The following is a 23,638-nucleotide window of genomic DNA, read 5'->3' as shown; positions in this document are numbered from 1 at the left end:
AAAAGTGGCATCCGATGAGTCAATCGTTTGTGACACTTTTCTCCAAACTGAGTGCACCGAATCCTATCAAACTTCACAACGTGAATGTAAAAGTCATAGGGAAAGTCTCGACACCCATGAAATATCATTTTTATACAAAATAAAAAAAATGCATATAAACAAATTTTTGAAAAATTCAATTTTCATGATTGTCAGGACTCTCCTTATAGTCTCCGTATTCACGCTGTAAATTTTGAAACGATTCGGTGCACCCTGTTAGGAGAAAAGTATCATAAGACTTCGTCATCGTCACTGTCACGTCACCTTAATCTAGATATAATTGACAGGTATACTCGTCATGAAGGCATGGAATTTCAAAGATCACAGTTAACTACTTAATAGATACACCACGTCCACCCCTCAACCAACCCGATCCACCCCCAACGAGCAAGACTTTCGCTTTAAGTTCCCCAGAGTCGCGGCTTCCGGTTTTATCCCCCTTTCCCCGGAAGTGCCGACGCACCCCAGATTGCGCAACCCCCAGGATAATTTGTCATTTTTCTCCCTTCCTGTGGAAACCACCCCCGGCGATGGTGGACACCAAAGGACCATCCCTCCTCCAGAGTCAACCCGGCGTGTCGGGGAATTGAAAACGCGCAGGAAGGCGACAAACCTCTTCACCGTTGCGTTAACACGCGGGACGAAACTCACCCCTTTGTGAACCCTCCACCCCCCGGGCTCCCCCTGATTTCGACCTGCTAATTCTCAAGCGAGCGATTAATACCGACACCTAGCTCCGTTTCCGTCAGTTATTCCGTCATGATCCACCCGCGGAATGTATTAAGCAAGCGGAAACTAGGGGGGGTAGGGCCGCCACCCCTAAATAGATGATCAATTTCCCCCACAATTTCCGAAAAAAAAAAAGGAAAAGCCTTCCGCTCGATGCGAACCTACTGGGGGTGAATTGCACTCGGATGCAAACTCCTAGTGTCTGTCGAAAAAAAAAAAAACGTGGAGAGGGAGAACCGTGAGATAAAAAAACGCGCAAATTATAGATCGATAGCTGGCGGCTCGGAGAATTTCGATGCGCTCGAGAGGGATTCGCTTGAGAGTTTTGGGTATTTTTTTCCATCATACGTCGAGGAAAAAATCGTAAAAGAGAAAAGTTGCTTTCTAGAGCATTTTCAGCCCGTTAGTTCCTTCGGACGAGTCTCGCCTTTTAACTAGGAAACTTTATGAAATCCTCGGAAATTTGTCGCGACATGTCGCGCATACGTACATCCGAAATTTCCAAGGGAACGCGCCTAATATTTCCTGGGGATTTTACGGGTTTATTTGTAATCTAGGGTCGGTATTATATTCTGACCCTCTACTTCCGGGGTGGGGACCGGAAGTGGTGCGACGGAAGCGCGTAACACGGTAAGGCAAGGATCCCCTCGAAATTACGAGCGCCCTCTGTCGCTGGCACGCTACCACGCCTGCCGCATTGTCGGCGCGTTATTTCGTGGGCTTCCCTTTTCTTTCCCTTTTTTTATCCTTTATTTCACTTCCTTCTTTCGGGCCACATCTCACGGCGGTCGGGACAATGGCGGCCCGCCACCGGAACGCCCGTGCGAATCATTCTCGAGAGGAAGCGCCATCTTTATGGGGCTGCCCGATTAGCTCTGGAATGCACCCGCTATGCGCTTTGCATTCAGCAGAGAATGCACCCGAGATGCAGCATGTCAGCTAATTTTAATTCCCAGTATTAAACGGGTTTTAATTTAATTTTGATTGTTCTAATTAATTTGCGCCATGTGAGTTAGTTTAAATTCCTAGAATTAAACGGGTTTTGGATTTAATCTCGATTGTTTTAATTAAATTGCACAGTATTTAAATTTCTACTTTTCAAATTCATCTCTAGGGTTTAAAATTCTAATATTTATATTAATTTTCATTATTTAACTCTAAAAATACTACCGACCGGTTGAATGATCGTTTTTACACGGGAATGGGGCATAAATTGTTGGTAGATTCAGTATCACTTTAATTTTTGTCACTTAAATTAGTTTCTATTATTTAAATTAATCTCCGCATTCAAATTAATTCCTATTATTTTATCAGGACCTCTTCCGCGCTCTTCTCGTACTCTTTGGATTCGACCCGAGGTCCTCGATATCCCTTGAAAGAATGCGCGTTGAATTATACATTCGTCAAGAAGAGGGAATGGCAAATGACGGCTCTGGGCTTTATACTTCTTTCCCGTTCTCCCGGGATCGATACAGGAAGGGCCAGTTGGATTGTTGATTTTACTTTAATAATGGCTTCGGGTCTCGGCTCGCCCCGTAGTTGTATAAACGTCACGCAAGTTCTTATCCCTCCGTTTTATTACCCGGCCACCCTCTCATCTGATCTCCTTTATGACAATATTTGACGTAATCGCCGAGAAATTAACCAGAGAATTTTCTCCATGTCAACGAAATATTTTCTCACGTGACAATCGTATTCCACTCTGTGATAGTCGACGAGAAACTTTTACTGACAATTAGTCAATCACAAAGATCCTTCCGATGTGCGAGGAGGCGTTGCATAGATGTCCTTCGAGGTGGAGGGATGGGTCCAAAATCGAGGATCGAGGATCCTGGACAGGACCCCTCCAACGGTGACCTTTTCCGAGGATCATTTGGTCCCTCGTCTCTGGGACATTGTCATTTTGTATTCAGAACGGCTCGATCGTGCACTCCGGGGCTGCGTCTCCGGCCTCGACAAAAGAGGACATCGATTTCCCTGCCGCGCGACTCTTTCACAATGGCCGAGCGTGCATTTAATTACTGCCGATTGCAGCCATTGTCCCTCCCCCTGTGGCTGGCCTTGCGATTACTGCAGACATTCGCCCTAACGAGTTCGCGCGACTCATCAAGACTTGACGAAGGCTCGGCTCTTCGTGGTCGCAGTCGCGTTAATCAGGTGACTTCAATTTTAATTGGTATCGTATTTTTAGGGAACGTAGAAATCAGTGAATTCGAGTATCGAGACACCCCATGTTGGACCAGTTGAAGATTTCCGAGTCGACATTTTAGCCCTACTTTCCTCTATTTTGTTCTACTTAAATTTCAACTTACGTAACGTAAGTTCGCCATTTTTTCGTCCTGTTTCACTCTTTGAGATACACTTTCGGTGTTGAGACCGATTTCATGTAAATTGAGTATTACTCTAGGTCTGTAAAAACGAAATGGAAATATCCGAGGACTTATGGGTCTTTTTTCATTTTTAGATCTACAATTGGAGGTTGTAAGTGGAATTAAAATTTTGAATTTGCAGGCTTGGGTACTCACGTTCTTCACGGCGGTCTTCAGCTGCCTAGATCCTCTCCACCAGGTCAGCACTGCAGGGGGTCTCGACCCGGTGCTTCTGCATTCGATCTCGTATTTCTTCTCCGCCGAAACGGTCCTCTCCTTTGTCGCAATTTCTACCGTTAGCGGCCTCACTGGAAAAGGAGAAAAGTTAGCACTGGTAATAAGTATTCATAAAAGTCGTACACTTTCATAACTCGCTAGTACAAAATTAATACGATTGTCGCTAAGATTTTTGCTTTGTTCCCAAAGAAAGTTGTTCTGTCCTGAAGGGCAAAACGTCCAAGTTAAGTATAATTTTACGACACAGGCTTCGTTCGCCATTTTTAGGTCAATAATAATTTTTGTAAGTATCATGAAACGTGATAAATAAATATTCGAATATTTTTTCTAACGGTGTTAGACGGAATTTGTTCCCAAAAGAAATTACCCTCTTCGGAAGCACGAGGACACCTAACTTTCAAAAGGGTGGTTCCCCAGGCGCGACACAACCCCACGGAAGAGACCTCGAGTCTGCGGGGAATCCAAGGCGGAAACGCCGGAATAATTGGCCGACTTCCTCGACGAGTTTCCTTCCTGACGAGCGGAAAAATCGCGGCCCTCGATCGGGGCCGGTAATTAGACCGACTGCCGGAAAACGCTTTTAAAAACCCCGAATCGTTGAGGAGGCCGTCATGAATGCTGCATGAGGTCTCGGGGAACATCGGATCGTTTTGCTTCCCCTGGATCAATTTGAAATCTTTCCCAATTTCCCGAAAGCCATTCCCAACTTTTTCTTTTTTTCAATTTCTCTTCGATCGTTTGCAATGAGCCACGCGAAAGGAACGTGCATCATAAAGTGGTATTAATCATTTTCGGGCTAATTATTCTGCATGTGGAGCTTTCACGCGCCACGGAGTTAATGGCTTTTCATAAGAAATTGGATTATTTCTAAATCATGTCAAATTTCCCGAAAGCTATTCCGAATTTTTTACCGATACTCATCGTGTATCTTTTATGCGATCACTCCGGGAAGGAACGAGTATCAGGAAGTGTTATTACGTATTCTCGGGCTAATTGTTCTGCACGTGGAGTTCTCGCGCAATATGGGGTTAATGGCTTATCAGGGACTGGACGTATCAGGGGAAAGTTTCCGCCATTAGAGGCGCTTTTTGCTCTCGATTGGCCGTCCATTGAGCCTCCATCGTACGGTTCCGCGAAACATTCGAGGTACCTATATACGCGCTTCCGAATATGTAGTAAATAGGAAATTTGCATACGCGAGGGTAGCGAAGTTCACCCGTTCCCTCTGCCCGTCGACGTCGGCTGAACTTCTGGTCATTCATTAACAATTAAAACGTCGCAAATGAGAGCGGCCTATTAATTAAAGCGAGACGTTTAGCGCGGCTTTTAGCACCTTCTGGAGAAAGGTCGGACTTTCTCGTCGGCCCTTATAATCGAGTTTTAAGGTGATACAAAAGTGGCGTCAAAGAGATCTCGTTTGAAAATGTCTATAAACAAATGTTAAAGAATATTGAAATTTCTTGGGTGTCAGGACCTTCCTTACAGCCTCTGTATTCTCGTTGGAGTGTTTTAAACGATTCGGTACACTCAGTTTGGAGAAAGTATCATGAACAATTGTCCTCTTAGATACCACTTTCGTGTTACCTTAATGCCTGCCTTCAGGCTTTGTTATCTCTGAATTCCGCCATTTTTATTCGGCCCGGATCGATCTCCGCCTCGGCCTCGAAAGACGATGTACATATTTTACAAAAAGAATAATCCTCACTCGGGCGAGCCGCGAAATTTCGACGCCTACACAAGGCACGGCTTGAAGTCTCCATTTTTCTCGACCCCCGGGGCCTCACCCGAGGGAGAGAGAAATATTCGTCGCTTTCATGCTTCGCCCCGGAAGATATCCTCTGGGAAAGGTGGCCGGACACGGGGTTGGCAGCTTTGCATCGCCAGCTCAGGGGGAATCATTTATTTCGCCGATCGCTGGGAAATTCTCTACCCCTTTGTGATACTTGGGCGTCTCGAGAGGACATCTATATCACATTTATAAATGTGACAAAAATATAGCGACTAAATAGTAAAAGTACATTTATATCTTAAAATTAAAGAATTGCCTTCCCTCGAAACCGGTGCTCAATAAAATTAGTAATCTCAAATTAAAATTGGAAAAATTTATTTCTCTCGAAGTCTCCACTCAATGAAATATGACATTTAAAAATAAAAATCGATAAATGACTTCCACTCAAAGTCTCCGTTTGGCAAAACATGTAATTTAGAAATAAAAGTGACATCCGTACCGAGATCTTCACGCAACAATTTAAACACCTTTATAAATTAAACTAGAAAAGGGTCGCCTCCCCCAAAATGACTACTAAACAAAACCAGTGATTTAAAATTAAAAGCGTTAAAACGACTTCTTGCCAAATCTCTCCTCGCCAAATTGAACGCATTCACAAATGAAAGAAGAGAAGTAACCTCCCCTCGAAATCGCCCCAACCGGTGGTTAGCATTTTCCGAGTATCCCCTGGGCCATGGAATCCAGATTATTTCCGATATACCGAAAAGATGGCGGCTTTCGGGGGTTGCGGAGGGCTGGAGGGCCGGTTATCCCCGTGCAGAGGAGCATTAAATTCGAGTTTTCGAAATTAAACTACTATTAGGAGCTGTTCCGCGCAGGTTGGATGAGAATGGCGTCCACCCCCGTTGGGGGTGGATTCCCCTCTCTATGGGGGGGATCCAGTCGACGAGCAGGGGAGCGTTCGCTCATTCGAGTGACCAGCTCGGGGGTTGTTTCGGGCAGTCGTGACGTTTTCAGGGAAAACTTTCCTCGTTTGCCGGATCGGTAGCACTCGGATTCGTTTTCCCGGTCCCCTCTCGTGCCCCATTTTCCAGGGTTTCCGGGCCTGCGGCCGAAGAGTCCCGGTTTGCCGAAAAAGGACACGGTGGGCAATTTTGGGAATATTCCCGAAAATTAAAAAGAAAAAGAGAATCGCATCGCGTTTCGTGCGGAAACACGTGGAGCTGGAAATCGCTCGGAAGAGGTTTTCGGGTCGCAGTAACGAGGGTCCTTTGTATGCAGATCGGGGACACCGGATCTGTTTATGGCACGTTACCTTCCGCCGTATCACGTGGGCTTCGTTATCGGGCCTTGCTGTCGAGCTTGCAGCGAATACATTAAATCAAATACGAGATACAATGCGAGGCACTCCAGGTCGGCGCTCCACCGTGGGTGGATGGTCTTTGGGCTCGCCCAGGGCGGAAAAAGGTGAAGGGACAGCGGAAATTCAGGGGAAGGGAAAAACCGCGAAGAAGGACCTCGTCTGCAAAGTTTGTCCGGAAAGGACGACTGGGAAATTTAATTGGCGCGTCGAGATTCCGGGGAGTGGGAAAAGGGTGGTGGGTGGAGGAGAGGGTGGTAGGGGGAAGGGCGAGGGGGTGGAAAAGGGGGCGCTGCACCGCGGGATGCAATAAGCTCCTCTTCTTTCCGGCATCCGCAAGCCCAGCTTTCAGAAGAAGCCACGTCAGCCCTTGGCAATATAATTTTCATTCGCTAAAAGCTGGCCGCGAAACAATCGAGCTTGCGGCTGGACGATCGAGGAAGACGGTTTGTTTAATTAAAACAAGCCCGCCGTCGACGAGAGCTTGCGCCTCCACGGGGAAGCTAGGTTTTTGTCTGGAATTTTGGATGCCTTCCGACTACCTCCGTCGAGCTTTTCTTCAGCTTTTCCGAAAATCCTTCATTGACGGTCTCCTTATCTTCATAGAAAATATGAAAAATATTGAGAAAATCAACGTATTTTTGGAACAAATTATTCTTTGCTTTCGAATTCCATTCGAACTGGGCAATTTAGACTCGAGTGAAAGCTCCCATGGCATCGCCGTTAATAATCGGTGATTGTCTGAAAGATCCGGACTCTCGGGATTAATTAACCGGCGGGAAGTTAAGAGTGAAGCTTGGCAGCTCGATCGATCGACCGATCGATTCCTGATCGCGTTTACGGCGGCGCGGATTAGCGACTGCTGGATCCACCGGAAAGCTCTAAGGGGATTGGAAATTAGGGCGCGGTTATGACCGTGAATGCGCATTAACTCATTGCCCGTTGGGTGGCTTGCCACGTCAACTTCGGATCGATCGTGTCGAATCGATCGGCAATCCGGAGATGACGGCCAATCGAGAACCTCCTCCCACCTTCTTCCCGAGTCGCTAATTTTCCCCGAGGTTTCGGCCATTCGCGAGGGGATAATGGCCGGACCGTAGATCTGACCGTAGTTGACCGCAACGACCACGCATCAGCGGCTTGTCTGCGAAACCTCGCCGCCTGCGGAAACGGACGAGTCCATCTCCCCTCCAGGTTATTGCCATAATTCACCGGTATACCATTCGTCCCCGAAATGTCACCGTGGGGAAGTACTCGAGCCCGGTAACGAGAGAGCGTACCTATCTCTTGCCATTATCACTTATCAAATTGCTTCACTTGAGAATCTATTGCACGTATACCGAAAACGGTCCTGACTGAGATCGCCGAGAAATATATACATGTATAACGATGTAGAATGACCCTATCATAACACCTTAATACCTTAATTTTTTCTATTCTCATATCACCAGTCCGACTCGTCACAAAGAAACAAAGGGTTGACGCAAGTCCGATAAGTTGTAGTCAAAAATTTCTATTGTCAACTGTCACGTGCAGGCGTCCATAAGGGAACGATCGATCAGTTTATCATATTAAAAATTAATTTATCCGCTCTGATAACAGTTGATAGGTGTGCAGTAGGGTGCGTAGGCACTAGTGGGCTTCGATGAAATAATCGACGTAAAATTAACGGGGGTGGGCGTCGCGGCGCGGCAATCATGGGGCCGGCGGGCGCCTTTGTCGTCGCGGCGTGTTTACGCTCGGATAATATTATCGCGAGACAGCGAGTCTAATTAATCACTCTGATTAACCGGGCAAACTTCCGTTCGAGTTCCGTGCACTTGCCGGCGAGTTATGTGGCGCAATATGTAATACATACACCGCGCGTCGCGGCGGCGCTCCTCGGCAGGGCGCGAACTACGACGACGCTGGGCGTCGCGACCCCCCAGAGGGGAGGAGATACCCACGCGGTTACCGGGAGCGACGAAGAGGGGGAAGCGATTAACGTTGTCTCCCAGAAGCGTGGAGGAGGTTACTCGAGTGCTCGGATAATTATTAACGACCTTAACCTCAGCCCTTCTCGAGCCCTCGCGAATGCAGATTGAGCGCCCTTAAAGTTGCACCCCCTTTTGCCATGTCAATTACTCGAATTCCACGGTTCGTTGCACCGATTTCCGAGAATGAGGAAAAATAAGGAAGATAGGAATAATTGGAAGCCTAACTTCCAAGTCTGAATTATTATTAATTATTAATTATTAATTAGTAATAATTTGAGACGTCTCTTAATCATTCCCTTGAAGTGCCCTTACCCGTTACTGGTTTGGACCTCCTATTAAGGTTTTATGAAAGTGTCATATATATAACGTAATATACATTAAAACCTGAAAACATTTATAAAACAGTTCTCCGAGCTGGGTGCAATCGTTTGAAACTTTAACGCGTGATTATGGAGGTCCTAATGAGGGTCTTGAAACTCACGAAATTTCATTTTTCGACAAAAAAATGTATTTATATCGGACAAGAACCAAGACAAATTTTTTTTTTCTCGAGAAATGAAATTTCGCGAGTTTCAAGACCTTCATTAGGACCTCCGTAATCACGTGTTAAAGTTTCAAATGATTCGGTGCTTTCAGTTTGGAGAAAAGTTTCATAAACGTGACCTCCTTGACGCCGCTTTCGCATCGCCTTGACATTTTAGTATCCATTGAATGTAGACAATTATCAGGTAACGTAGATTCTCCTAATAATGGTCCGCCCTCGTTTATAGCGAACATAGATTGAGAAAAAGGAAATTCCTTGAACCAGACATTATTCGCTAATTAAACGAATTATTATTTGATTGGAATAACTTCAAATAAAAGGTAATAATTCCGAACAAAAGTGGCAACCAATTTGTTCGAGTTTATTTGAGTGAAATACATATTTCATAAATTAACAACCTATTTCTTTGGTAGCATTCAAAGAAATATTTCTTTTCTTCGATGGAATTCTGTTCCCAGTGAAGGAATTGAAGGGAGGGAAAGGCAGTTATGCTTAGAAAGGATGAGATTTAAGTTCCGTGCCATTTGTGGAATTTTATTAATGGCGTGATAAGGGATGCGATAAGGGATGGAGAAGCAGCCGATCCCAGAGGGCGGGTCTGGGAATATTAAAACATCCATACAGGATGTAATATTAAAATTGTTTGTACTCCGTTTATTAAATTCCGCCCGTGGGGCGAGTAAATAGAGAGCCGTCTCAAAAATGATTCCGAGTGGTCGGGCTCCTTTCAGAAGAGGAACTGGGTTAGGGGCGGCCATTATTCCGACCCTTTGCACGGGCGTCCCAATAAATCTCGGCGCAGAGTTCGACTGAGCGATAACTCGCTCTCTTCCAGGTCGCGCCTAAAAGTGGGCCCTGATAATGCACCCGGGCTGCATGTCGTAATTAATGCCTTTCTCCCGGGTATTCCAACTTCCCGGCCGAGATTAACTCGAAGAATGGAGCTACCCTTGGGGGTGGAAAAAGAAGGTTCGCCCCGGGTGGAGTTCGGAAGTCTCAGGGCCGTCCTTGGGACCATCTCTCGGCGTTTCCTCCCGTGTACACCCATCTGGTAACAGTTTCGGGGTGAATTATGTCCCCGAGCTCTGGCGCTAGGGGTGAGTTACGAGGGGAAATTATGTTCCCGAAATGAAGTCGTCCACGTGGTCGCAGCCCCCGGGCTCGTGTCTCGCCTCGCAAAGACCTCGAGAGTCTTTGCGCCACTCCTTTGCACAAAAAGGGAAAAGGGTTACCAGCCGTAACAAGAGACTTTTACTTGCCGCAACAAACGTGAACACCCGAAAATGGGCCAGCAACAATTTCGTTATATCGCCAACAAAAAAGAAAAGGAAATCATTACTTCACCGGGGCAATCAAAATCCTAGTTATACCCATCCATAATTACGTGTCAAAGTTTCAAATTATTCGATGCACTCTGTTTACAGAAAAAATTGTATTAATATTTTCACTTTTTCATATATCTACGTATGACACTTTAATAACATCTTATCACCCTGGAATTTCTGCAAACTTCTGACAGCTCCGCCATTCAGACAGGGAGAACATCAAAGTTAGACCTGATTTTGTTAAACAATTACTCCCCTGATTACTCGACGCGGTGATTACGATGGAAAATCAATGAAATTAAGAGTTCGCCGGTATGCATCGAGGAGTCCACGAGAATTCGCCAAGTTTCGCATCTCGCGATCCGCTGAGAATTATGGATGAGCTCCCCCTGGGGGGGGGGGGGGGGGTAAAACTTGGCGACTTCGACTCCTCCTTCAAGTCCACATCTTCGACTTCCTAACTATCGCCCTTCGACTTTCATTACGTTGACAATTACCCTCTTCGTTAGTCGAATTAACCGAGCGAAGTCCTGATTTCTTTCGCGCGGCCATTTTGTCAGAGACGCGCAATTTTAGGAATTAGGAAGGGTAACCAATTCGAATTCACGTGAATCGACATTGGAATTTGTGCTTCGTTAATTCTGCGAGTGATTTTTACAGGGGTGGGGAGAAATTGACAAAAAGGCGAAAATTATCCCCTTTCCGATTTCTGACTTAACCGATATCTTTCGCGTAGTGACTTTTTATGAACTGAAGTATGACCAATTTCAATTTTTGTATCGTGATGTTGGAATTTGCGATTTATTAGCTCTGTGGTTGAGTGATATTTCATGGGAGGGAGAAGATATTGACGAAAAGCCGGAAATTATCTCCTTTGGGGGCGATTTCCCCACCGGGGCATTGGGGCGAGCACACGTCGCTACATCCACGTAAAGTCTCCTTAAGAGGATTCTCGGCCGAAGTCGTTTCGCCTTTTGGGAGGGTTTACGGGCTAGAATTCAGCGAAACAAGTAATTTGCCGAGGGAGGGCCGCCAAGTTTTAAGGGTTGGAATTTAATCCGTACAAATATCCGCGACACCGGGCCGAGTTAAGTAGCGGGGCTGGACAGTTTAAGCTTTGGCCGAGTTTCACCCCGTTGGGTCCTGGCCGTTTCATTTCTATGCCTGTTCTCTTCAGCCCTGGAGAAAGGGGAAAGGTAACGAGTACCGACAGGCCGGGGAGAAAAACGGGAGAGAGAATGGCCCGGCTTAAGATTTTCTTCCACCCTTTCGACGCGCTCCACTTTTTACATTTACCCCCGTTTATTTCTGCCGCCCTCTCTGGACGCGGGCTTTGTAGTCGATGGAATTTCGCAAATCGGGAGTTGTACGCGAACTAGTGCCAAGCACCCGATAATAAAATCCGCAACTCGAGGGAGCCGGTACACGCACGTTTGAGAGTTCCTTAAAGTGCAGGAAAAAGAGTGAGGTGAAAAATCGCGAAGGCCTATGCGATTTTCTCCCTTCACCGGAGAATTTCTGTGCGCGTCTATTTATCGCGTCTCTCATTTTCCATAATTTGAAGAAGGAAAAAATAAAAAACACCTAGCATAGGGAAATAAAAAATCCAACCCGAGTTAACTGGTGCACGCACATCGTAAAGGTCCCTCGAAGGAAAAGGTGGTCGGAAGAAAAGAAAAAATCGCGAAAATCGTCCGAACCGATTGTCTCCCTTTACCGGTGAATTTGAAGTGCGCTTTTTTACCGCGCCCTTTTTTTTTCAATCGTTCGTCCGAGATCGAGCGAGAAGAGGGGAAGCGGTAGGAAGGATACGAGATTTTCCACGCCACTTTCCGCTCGACTTTTTGTATTTACTACTTTCCTTTCCCTCTCTTAAACTCTTCTTCTTTCTGTTCCCCGGCTCAACTAGTGGAAAACTTTTAAGTCCCTCCCGCTCGTAGCTCTCCTCTCCTTTCTCTCTCTTTCTCCCTCTTTCCCGGGGCATCTCCGGCACTCCGTCTCTCTCAGCACCCCAACCTCCCTCGGCATCTCCGAGGGGGTGGCATTTCCGTTACTATGGCAGCCCCGGCGGGGGGAGGCCGGCCATCTTACGAGTCCACGGACATGATTTAATTTACTTGTTTTGCGCTCAACTTTTCCGAATGAATCTCGCGAGGAGCGCCGCGGCTCGGCGACGCCCAATGGCGGATATAAATATTAATTCGAGCTCTTTAACCCCCCGAGGGCCGGTTCTCCATTTTGTCCTCCCCAGCCGGAAGCTCTTACCCCTTTCGCAGTTCGACCACCGGACGGATTTTACTACTTTTTTTTTTATTTTTTCCACCCCAAAAATATCTGACCGATCGACTCACCGCACGATTTGCGTACGAGAATTAGGTTACGCGCTTTGAGGGTAACTGAAAATCGACTTTCCAATTGGAAATATGAAATCCCCCCTCCGGTGACCCCTCGCCACATTTTGGGAAAATGCGTGAAATGTGGCGACCGAAACCTCGATATATGGTCGCGACGCTCCGGTTGGGCGGTTTCGCCGATTTTTCATTTTGAATGCCCCTTTTCGGAGGAATGTTCATTGGGAAAAAAAAAAAAAAAAATTGGAGAGATATTTATTAAAAAAGAGTTTGTAAACGTAGCGATGAAACGTCGAATGAAACCTGTTAGGGAGCAATCACGATTGGCGGTGTTAGTTGGATTTGAGCCTCGCTCGATTCAATCCCCGCGTCCATTCTCCGCAGCGTTTCCGGCACGCCGCAACGCATTGCGTTCGCGGTGCGTTAGGGGCGATCGCTTTTTACTGGTTACGGTAATGCACCGCCACGTCGGCCGCAAATCAGGGATAATAAATACGGGCGGGGATGCGCGGCCCCGGGGCCGTAAAGCTTAATTTAATATTATTTGCGGCCGTTCCGCGTCCGGTTCCGCGTCCGGCATGACGTTGTCGGACCACTCCGCAATCCGGCGTTATTAACGACTGCCCGTTGCTTTTCGATGTCCGGAATCTCCGCCGGGGGCGATCAGGGAAATTGTCCCGATTTCGTCCGTCCGTTTCCGAGTACTCCCGCCGGTTGAAAATTTTCCAAATTGACTCGTGCGTTAAATATTAAACATTGAAAAAAATGCAACGTTATTTGCGGTCATTCCGCATCCAGCGTGACGCCGGCCGCTCTGCAATTCGTCGTTATTAATGATGTCATAAATTTCCGCAGGGAAGGATCGGAGATAGTGTCTCGATTTTTCCGCCTCTCCCCAAAAATTCTCAAAAATGGCTCGCCGCGTATTACGCATTAAGGTGTTATTAAAGTGTATATATATACCGAATAATTTAAAACATCAATACGTGATTATGGAGGTTCTATTGAAGGTCTTGAAACTCGCGAGACTTCATGTTTCATGTCAAGAAAAGAGAAATTGTTGCATTAATTTCAGTGAAAAACGGAAAAAAAAAGAAATTTCTGTAGAAAAATTGAAATTTCACGAGTGTGAGGGCCCACCTTATAATCTCTGCATTCACGCTGTAATGTTTTTAATGATTCGGTACACCCAGTATGTAGAAAAGTTTCATAAACGAGAGCTCATTGACGCCACTTTTTCATTGCCTTAGACATCAATAAAAAGGGGAAGAAAAAGGGGACATCTCGACGGTGTCGGAATTCGGGATTATTTATCGCCTTACCCGGTCGGATCGAGTCGGCACTTTCGCCAGCTTCAATCTCGACCGGGGGAAATAACGACGCACTATTTTTCCGCGGCCGAAATCGCGTATGCGAAAAATTGCTGTGCCGCGTGGCACATTGTGTCCCCGGACGGAGGGCCGGAACGAAAATGTTCTCCCGCTTTCCGGGCGGTACACCGGAAACCGAATAAACAAAATCTCATCCGGTATTTTCGAAACGTCGAATTGGGCCGTACTCGGAATAGCGTTGTAAAAGTTTTCCTGGTATATCTGGTAGAGATTTTCGGGGAAAATGAAAAGGTAAAAACAATGGCCTTTTCGAGTCGAGACGCGAGATCGACAAAAGGTAGGCGAGAACAATTGAATTATTTTCTTTTCGACTCACTGTTGATGACGATGATGATGGCGGTGGTGGGTGGTGGGGCGAGATGGGTGTTTCTGGCCTTGCAGGAGAGCCTGGAGTTGTGATGGGTCCTGGTCAGCCCCCCCATGGTCAGGTGGTTGATGGTCACCAGGCCGTCCTTCCCAGCAGGGCTGGGGCTCTCCTTCGCCTCGTAGCTCGAGTCTATGAGCTGGTTCTCCAAGTACCACTCGACCTTCGGCCTGGGTCTACCTGTCGCATCCAACGAAAATGCAATTACCGGACTGCACCGTCTACCGAGTGCCTCCTAGATGGGTCTAATTACCGGAGAACCGCAGCCGGAAATTCCCCCCTCGTGTCATCGATCACGACCTTATTCGTCACTGAACAATGGCGATTGTATCGCGATGTAACGTCACCGAGTGAGACATCGTCGGTCTGATTGCACACGCGGTTGTCAGAGCCGATGCACCGCGATGCGTCGGACCCCTTGCACCCCGAGCAGTTCTCGTTGTCTGAGGTCAGGGGTCCCCTTAATTTTTTCGACGGCTCCTATCTCCTCGGGCAGAAGGTCCTTAACGGCAAGCGGCTCCTTCGGTCCGCCGAGTTGGCTTGCAGGAGGACATTTGCATGAGTTCATTGCACTAATAAGATCGAGACCTCGGGGTCGTGCACCCCGGATAAGATCCTCGGCGAGCGCCAAGGAGCCCCTTCTTTCCGGTATTATGGGGCGAGTTTGTTCGAGCATGTACATACATGTACACGTGTGCACGTAACGTATGGAAATTCGCCCGAATAAAGCCCCACGATGCCGGGTGCAGTCAATACAGCTCGCAGGTAAATTCACCTGGGGGCGACTCACCCCGAGAAAAAGGGTCAAATTTAGTCCAACTTTCTATCCCTTTTTATTTAATATATTTAATAAGCATGACACTCACGTGCTCCACATCAGGTCCATTTCTGGACGTGCCATAAAAGTGGGAAAATTCGGCCAAAAGCGTTTCACCTTGCCAGGTAGATTCAATACAGCTCGCAGATAAATTCACCTGGGGGCGTCTCACCCCAGTAAAGGGTAGTACCCGTCAAATTTTCTCCCTCTCTCTCTTTATTTAATATATATTTATACATATATGTACATATATCCTCGTAATCCTTCTCTCACAGGTGGGACGTGATACGCAATGCGTGTCCTACCTGCGCCTCCCTCCAGGGGCAGGGGGGGGGGTGAAGTTTGCTCTCTTCTGACTTTCCATCCCTGCAGACACCGTCGACAATAAGGACCAGGATTCACGACAGCCGCGTGCTCTACATCACAGGTCCTGTTCAGGACGCGCTGAGAAAACGCTGCGGAAGGGACCGGAGCGTATATCTCCCCGTAACGCGGCCCCGCCGCGAAATTGCTCGAATTTCGCCCCCCCCGCGAAGAAACCATTTTCCCTGCATGCCGCTCATAACGCGTTGAAACGGATTTGTACGGAATTCCTGCGTTTTCTTTTCTCTTCCTCCATTTAAAGACACCTGTACATCCTCGAGGCATTACGGAAAGTTTCATCCGTTCTCCCATTTGTTCTTCAAGAACCTGCAGTTTGTACAATTGCCCTGGAATTTCTCGATCCGTGCACAGAGAAAAAAAGAATTTATTTCACGGATATGGTTCACGGAACGGAATCGTTTGATTGACTACACTCGGTTCAATTCAGATAACGTTTCGATCGAGTGAGCCGAATTGTAGTTCACTTGGCCAAATTAGGTAGATCAAACCGACCAAAGTGCTTAGATTAAGTCGACTTGTTAATTTTAGAAAATATATTAGTTAATAGCATTAGTTTGATATTTATGAAATTACTTCGATTCCTCGTGCGATCCGCCAAAATATTTTACGCAATCAACTCAAAGTTATTAACCAATGGACTCTGTCACGTCAACCAAGAATTTGATAGGGGATGTGACAACTATATTTTATGGTTAAGTTAAATTTTCATTGCATTGATTAAACCGAATATTTCTCTGCGGGTGAAAAACGATCTCGATACTCTCTGACGGTCGAAATTGGCGAAATGTCATCTTTGCCTGACTTCAATTAGGTTCTCAGTGGGTGGTCATTTTTTAGGGTTTCCAAGGATGCGCCAGGATATGCAACTGTTGGCGGAGGCGCGACGCGTCCGTCCGTCTCCTGGCAGCGTGTCAGCTGTCGTCTGCAGCGGACTGAGTCGCTTCCCGGATTAATTCGCGTTGGGATCCCCGCTGCTCGTCGCGGATTACGTGGCGTTCGAAACGCACCCCAGGGATGCCAACGTCCTGGTGACAAGCTTTCGATGGCGATGCCTCGGAGATGCGCCGGAAGTCCCCTAGTTTCTAAATATTTCTACATCCAGGACAAACAAGGGTGGGCCGCGCGGATATTGGACCAAGTCCTACCCCTCTCTGTTTGACCCTGTAATAACACCTTATCTATTGAATTCAATGCCCAGGGGTTCATCTCCACCGGACTGCCCTGGAATTGCATTTGTTCCTCCATTTTCATCCCATGGGGGGGCCACCCCAGGGGCACGCCCACGCCGTTCCCGTGAAATTGTAGGCCACAGTTGCAAACGAAGTTGGGGGCGACTTTTCGACCCGACACCCCTTGGCCATGCGTTATCATCATCGAAACGTACTATCAAGGGTTGAAATTGCGTCGAGCCCGACAATGGCGTCGGAGGAACACGTCGGCCGGTGTAGCGACAATATAACGCACCCCTCGACCCCCCGCGAGTCCTGGGGGCAGTTTAAAACGTGTCCTCGGGGGGTGGATGGAGGGGGCGATAATATTGCGCCTACCCCTACGGGGTTGAGGTTATGTATGCAGGGACGGTACGTTTCGCTGGATTTTATGCGACAATAAAATAAATTAAACCGGACCGCCACCCCTCCCCATCCCCTCCCACTACCCCACCCACTGTCGGGCAAACTTTTACTTTGCATATGGAAGCTGGTATAATAAACCCAGCTGCGACCGGAATGTCACTGCGCGTCTCTGTCCACCCCCTGTCCGACCTCCCTCCCCCTCCTTCCGCCCCCTTTTTGCGGGGCAACTTCCCTCCGACGTTCTTTCGGTACTTCGCTCTCTTCCGTCGACCTCGACGTCGGCCCCTCGTTACGACCCCGTAACGCGGTGTCGCCCTCGTAATTAGTAATTAGCGCGACGATGCGCTTAGAATTTGCATCGGGGGAAATTATTCCGAGATGAGCCCTTTACCTTATAGAGGCCTCCGTTCGGTTTCGCGAAATCCTTGCAAGTGGAAAATGCATAACACCACGGTTCGTGTATTTTGGGGTAACATTTAGTTTTACCGGATATTTTTTACAAATTATTTGGTAATTTGTTTATTAACTGATCAATGTATTTAAGGGGATGTGAAAGTCGCATCTGAAGGGTCAATTGTTCGGGAAATTTTTCTGTGAACTCGATATATCGAATCGTTTCAGCCTTCACCATCTGAACAAGGGGCTTTAAGGAAGGCCCTGATACCCATGAAATTTTATCTCTCATAATAAAAATTTAAAAACGTCCATAAACAAATTTTTATTCTTTAATTAAACTTCGTGGCTGTCGGGATCTTCTTTAGTGTCTCCATATCCACGTTGCAAAGTTCAAAAGTGATTCGGTACACCCACTTTGGAGAAGAAGTTTGACAAACGAGACCTCATTGACGCCACATTCGCATCCCCTTAAGCTTTTAAAAAAACAAAATCCCTTTCGCCGTCTGGATTTTCACAAACTGTCGAAATTTAATGAAGTTTGTTAAAATGAACCGGGTAGACTGGAAGGTTCCGGAAAGGCTATATTTTTTCATCTCCAGAATCTGACAAATGTTTTCCGAGAGGCCAATGCAGGGGGTGGAGCTTTGAAATGAGTGAAAATAAGTTTCCGATCTTTTTAGATCGGCCAACTCGGTTCCGTTTACGATTGTTATTCCCGTGGACGTCGTACGGGGCGCTATTTAATTCCTAGTAAATCGAGGGCCCTCGCCATCGAAACGTCCGTAAGTTTTCCGATGTCGTTTGTTACGAGGACGACCAATGAACCCCGCAAGTGGTTTAACGAGCGCCGCCCTGGAAGGGGTTAGGGGCAGTTAATTTCTATGCCGGTCTCGGTTTACGATTCGCGAGAGTCGTGCAGTTGCGCGGTAGTGCCGCGCCGGCCTCCGCGTAATGGCTTATCGAGGTGCAGGTGCAACGTCAGCGAGAAGTAAGAGCTCCCGGTTAATGGTACAGATTGGTAAATATAACGCAGCCACGTAGCCGCGATACACGCCCGTTACCGCAAACAGCGGCGTAGTCGGTTTCTCGGGGAGATTTTCCCCCGAAGGAAGGCGAAAAGCGGAAAAAAGCGCATCACTTCCCTATTTTCCGCGACTAGAGCATGACTTTCAAGGAATGTTGCACTTTTAAGTGAAACACCGTTCTTTCCTCTATTTTAAATGAAAATATTTAAACGCCCTACTTACACTTTAGAATTAAGGTGACATGAAAGGGTCATTCTATATGTATAAAGCGTCATTTCATTTTTCTTCTGTTAATTATTCACATTCCTTATTAATGTTTCAGAGTTGAGAATGCCACTTGGACTAAGGGATGGACGATAACGAGTTGGACTGCACTTTTGCAGAAATTTTGCAGGTTTTACTCTTTTCTTGGAGAGGTCAGTGCATTTGCATTTAAACGATTTCTCTTGGGAATCCACCTGCAGGTGGGACGATTTCGGAGTAAGTACGCGCATACCCTGAGTAGCTTTAGTTCGTTTAGTGCAAACGAGGCTGAGGAGCGACCGAACGGGCGGGGAGAAAAACGCCGAAGAAGATGCCGGAAAAAGCGGCGGCACTCCGGCGAAACTTCCAGCCGAGTCCGCATTTTCCCCGAGGCGGCGGAAAATCGCCGGCCCCGTCGTGCCGCCTCGCGGTATATTTCGTATTCAGCGGGAAATTCAAAGTTCCGCCTTGTTTGGACTCGAAACTGCCGACCCGCGGAAATCTTCCGCATTCAGCGGTCTCAGGAAGACCCCGTCAACTTCGATTCGAGCTTGCGGCTAAGAAACCCCCCCCCCCCGAAATCAGGAGCATCTGGGTTATCGTCTCCAATCTTTCTTCTCTACCCCTTCCACGAGACTCTTTGAGAAACTATTCTTTCCTCTGTCTCCGTTTATCTCACAGAAAAAAGCGAAAAAGAAATATCGAAAAGTCCCAGAGGTTCTTCTCTTCCCGGATTCTCTTTCAACGTGGTTCCACCCTGGGAAAAAACTGTCATTGAACTAAAGAAATATTTCGTCGATTCAAAGAACAATTATCTGACTCGGATGAATTAGGTGCAACGTATCTTCGGAATCGAGTTTATTAGAGAAAAATAATAATTAACGTGAATCAAGAAAATATTTCATTGGATCGTTGAATTTCTTTTTTATCTTCGCGCAGAAGCTCTCCGAGCAAGAGGTCGTCTTTTTTATTAGGTATATCTTTTTAAATTAATCGTTCTTGTAGAGTGGAATATATATATACACGCAGACTTTCTTTATCGGCTTCGGGTAATCGGCTTCCGGCCCACCGGACGCCGCGAGTGGAGGCGCAGCCTCAGTCGACGGCGGCGTTTTTTGAGGGAATTTCGCGTTTTTTTTTCCATGAAAAATCCCATTTCCCCGGCACCGTCCGGATTCTTTGGAGAGGCGCCAATTCCATTTAGAGACCGCTCTCGCACTCGAGGACTCCTTCTCAGCCGTTTTTACTCGCCGCCGCGGCGCGAAACGTTGCGCCGCGCGCTGAATTCTCTGGACTTATGCCAATTTGATCCTACTTCCGCGAGCCGTTTTTCTCCCCGATGGCGGAGGATCCTTCGAAGAATTCTCAAGGATCCTAGGACGGCATTTCTTCGATTGTTAAGCACTCCATAAATAAGGCTCTCCGTCGAGGCCGAAGCTCCTTACCCCGTTGCATGGCGTCTCGACGTCGAGCTTTGTGCGGCCCCTTTGATCCGCATTTTCCCGAGGGGGGAATATTTGTATTTACTCCCTACGACGTCGGGAGCACCCGGTGGCATTATTCCTGCCTTTGGGAAATTTTAATAACGTCAAAACGATTCCCGTACACCGTCTCCGAGACGAAATTCCCCCCACGTGAGAAATTACGCCGTCTACCTAATTATTTGTTAGGGCTTGACAAACCTCGCGTCCGGGCTTGAAACTTCCCTTCGTTAGCCGAGACCGCGAGATCCTTCGTAACGATTCGTAATTATTTCCAGCTCTTAAGGTGGACACGCCGGAACGACATATCGTTGCGATAAATCCGTGCAAATCGAACTCTGCAGACTTAACCGAGGACGATGCGTGGACGCTCCAGCAGAGTTCGATTGTTTTTTTGCCGCATTTGCTCATTCCGCGAAAATTCACGAAAAGAGACTCTCCGAAATGCATGTCCTCTTTATTCCCTCGGGGGAAATAAATAATCGAACAATTGACGGTCTTTTAGAGGTATCGAGGGATGCTGACGGATGTTGGATGTTCATCTCCCATTGCGTTCCTTTTTTTTCCGACGATAACATATGGCCACTTAGTATAATCTCGTTTTCGCCCAGGGGGTGCGGCCGTTTCGCGTATTACTCCGGATCAATTAACTAATCCCCCGGAGTAGCCGTATTTCACGTCGGCCGATATTCTCGGGGGTGTGTGGAGGCGCGAGGGGGGCAACAGACGAAAATTGTGCGAGCCTCGCCGGAGGGTGGATGTACCGCGGGAGTGTATCGCCAGTCGAGGGAGGGTGATCGTTTATCCGGTTTGGTTTGGCTTCGTCGAGCCTCGGGGAAAAAAGACACGAAGAAGAGGCGAAAAAAGAACCCGATCGAGCTTCGCTTCGACGCGCTCGATGGCGCGCGGAAAAACGGAGGGTGGCTGGGTGGGGGTGGGGGCGGTGGAACTAACGTTAACGGGGGCTCGAATTTCCCCTGGCTTTGTCCTCACGTCCCTCAAATAGATATTTGTTCGCGATACTTTTTCCTTTCATTTCTGTTGATTCGTGTATTTTCGTCCATTTTAGTTGTCACAGGCCCATAGGTTCATTTTCAGAGCTCGAAAAATGGTCCAGCGGAAAATATTCCTATTTAAGGCGGCGCTTCCTGGATGGAATTTCCGTTGGATTCGTTCTCACGTTACTCAAATAGACGTTTCATCACGATACTTTTCCTTTTGATTTTCGTTTGTTCACAGATTTTCGTATACTTTAGTTATTACAAGCCCGTCATTTTATTTCTACAGCGCAGAAAAACAGTGAAGCAACATTAGGTTGTCCAGAAAGTTGTCTAGCTGAAGCGGTATTTCCTGACTCGAGTAAAACAAATCAAAATTTATTTCTCGATACTTTTTCTATTCATTTTCATTGATTCGTGTATTTTCGTGTATTTTAATGATCACAAGCCCAGTGTCATTTTGACAGCTGGAAGAAATGGCCCGAAGGAAGCAACACTAAGCTACCTAGAAAGTTATTGTGATGTTCATTGGTTAAGATAAGACATTTGCTTTTTAAATGAATTCGTTTTTTTTTTTACGTCCGTGTTGTATACCATTTTAAACTGCAGCCTTAGTTTTATCCTGCTGTAACTTTCTGGACAACCCGCTATTTTTGTTTCTATCAATCCTTTGATAGCTTATCCAGTTTTCCCGATCCTTTCATATTCCATCGCTGGAAAATTCCACGCGTCTCGAGGGCACTTTTTCTTTGATATTCCTCGAATATCTGTACACTATTATCGTTTATCGACCCGCAAAATCGGAGAAGAGTTTGCCAACCTTACCTCCATGCACCTCGCAGACCAGGGTGAGGTTGGCGCCCTCTGGATACGCCTCCACCAGCTTGCTCATGTCGCGCCTTTTCGCGTCGTAGATTATCGGCTTCGACGGCGGCACTGTAAACGAAACAAGTCGATCAGGGCGTGTTATCATAGAGAGAGTGCACCTAAAGTTAAAGTCGACGAGATAGCGCCATCAGCTTCGGAAGCACCACTTCCCCAAGAGGCCCGGAATTAGCATATATCGACAACAACGTCGCCACTATCTCCGTTGTCGAAAATCCCCCCCGACGAGAAAGCGACATAATCGCGATAAAATTAAAATAATAAGCAGTCGATAATAACGTGAAACGACTGATTTCGGAGAGGTTGACATTTCATCTGCGAATTGGCATTCGACGACCAAGAGGCACCTAGCAACAATTGGCAACCTCATTTACGAGATACCATTGACGGGTCCCCTCGAGGGTAGTTTCGACTGTCAATGGACAGTCATCGGTGCCCTGATTGCCATATTCGTTCGCCGCAGAGCGGAATTGCCCACTCATGTCAATATGAATTGATCTCCCCTTAATAATTGTTCCGGATAATAATCAGTTGGGTACCCAAAATCGATCGGTATTGATCGCTCCCCATAAAACGTGAAATCCATTCAAAGTATGGCTGAATACCGAGCGGGTACACTGGGAAACGAAATTACTTTGAATATTACCAAAGAAATATTTTCTTCATTCAGAGAATAATGATTAGACCCAAATAAATTCAAATAAATCGTCGCAGTTCCGAAGAAACGTTGCATCCAATTTGTTCGAGTTCATTCGAGTCAAATAATTATTCTTTGAATTATTAACACATTTGGTTGAGACTACTCAAAGATTTTTTTCCTTGGTTCGATGAATTCTTCTTTCTCGGGATTTTAATTATTTTCCCCTAATTTTTATGTTTCTAGGCTCTGGGTTAGGGGTGACTGATTGCGAACATCCAACCACCTGACAGCCGTCAGAGGCCTTTCAATTAGTTGCAGGAAGATCCGGGCAAAACTACCCCCAGTGAGCTCAAGACTGTTCCTCAAGGGACAAGAACTCCCTCTAGGAGGATATCACTGTCCACATCCGGTCGGCCATTACGGGTCAACCGGGGAAGAAGCCTCGGACGAACTCCGGGGGCAACCTCCCCCGCGGGGTAATCCGGAGGTCATGAGGTCGCCCCCGACAAAACATGGAGCTGAACCCCCTACGTGCTCGGTGCACCCGTGCAAAACGCATTTGGGGTCTGTTTTACCCCCTCGAAATGCATCTTCAGGTTCTCGGGGGCTTGCGGGGGTACTTGCCCCCGTAAACGACCGCGTCGAGTTTCCTTACTCAAGTTAGCGCGAAAATTTCCCCGAGAATTCGGAGAAAACTCCGCCAAGATTCCCGGAAACTAGCCTCCGCCGCAACTCCGGGTGCATGATCGTTTATGCATGCACTTTTCCCCTCCTCCCCCGT

The 23,638-nt window shown here is 47.1% G+C and overlaps 1 protein-coding gene across 1 annotated transcript in view; it reads right to left on the bottom strand.

The window, feature by feature from the left end:
- Window positions 1-23,638, bottom strand: part of LOC105697235 (hemicentin-1) — a 115,701-nt gene that overhangs the window by 40,860 nt on the left and 51,203 nt on the right. Inside the window, exons 4-6 of the mRNA XM_012420369.1 lie at window positions 22,158-22,268; window positions 14,367-14,594; window positions 3,294-3,445 (exon numbers count right to left, since the gene is read on the bottom strand). Coding sequence (XP_012275792.1) covers window positions 3,294-3,445; window positions 14,367-14,594; window positions 22,158-22,268 — 491 coding nt within the window. The remainder of the gene's footprint in view (window positions 1-3,293; window positions 3,446-14,366; window positions 14,595-22,157; window positions 22,269-23,638) is intronic.

This window comes from Orussus abietinus, unplaced genomic scaffold, assembly GCF_000612105.2.
Source record: "Orussus abietinus isolate OABI.00-Male unplaced genomic scaffold, Oabi_2.0 scaffold110, whole genome shotgun sequence".
NCBI classification, from domain to species: Eukaryota; Metazoa; Arthropoda; class Insecta; order Hymenoptera; family Orussidae; genus Orussus; species Orussus abietinus.
This window is presented reverse-complemented; position numbering and strand designations above follow the sequence as displayed.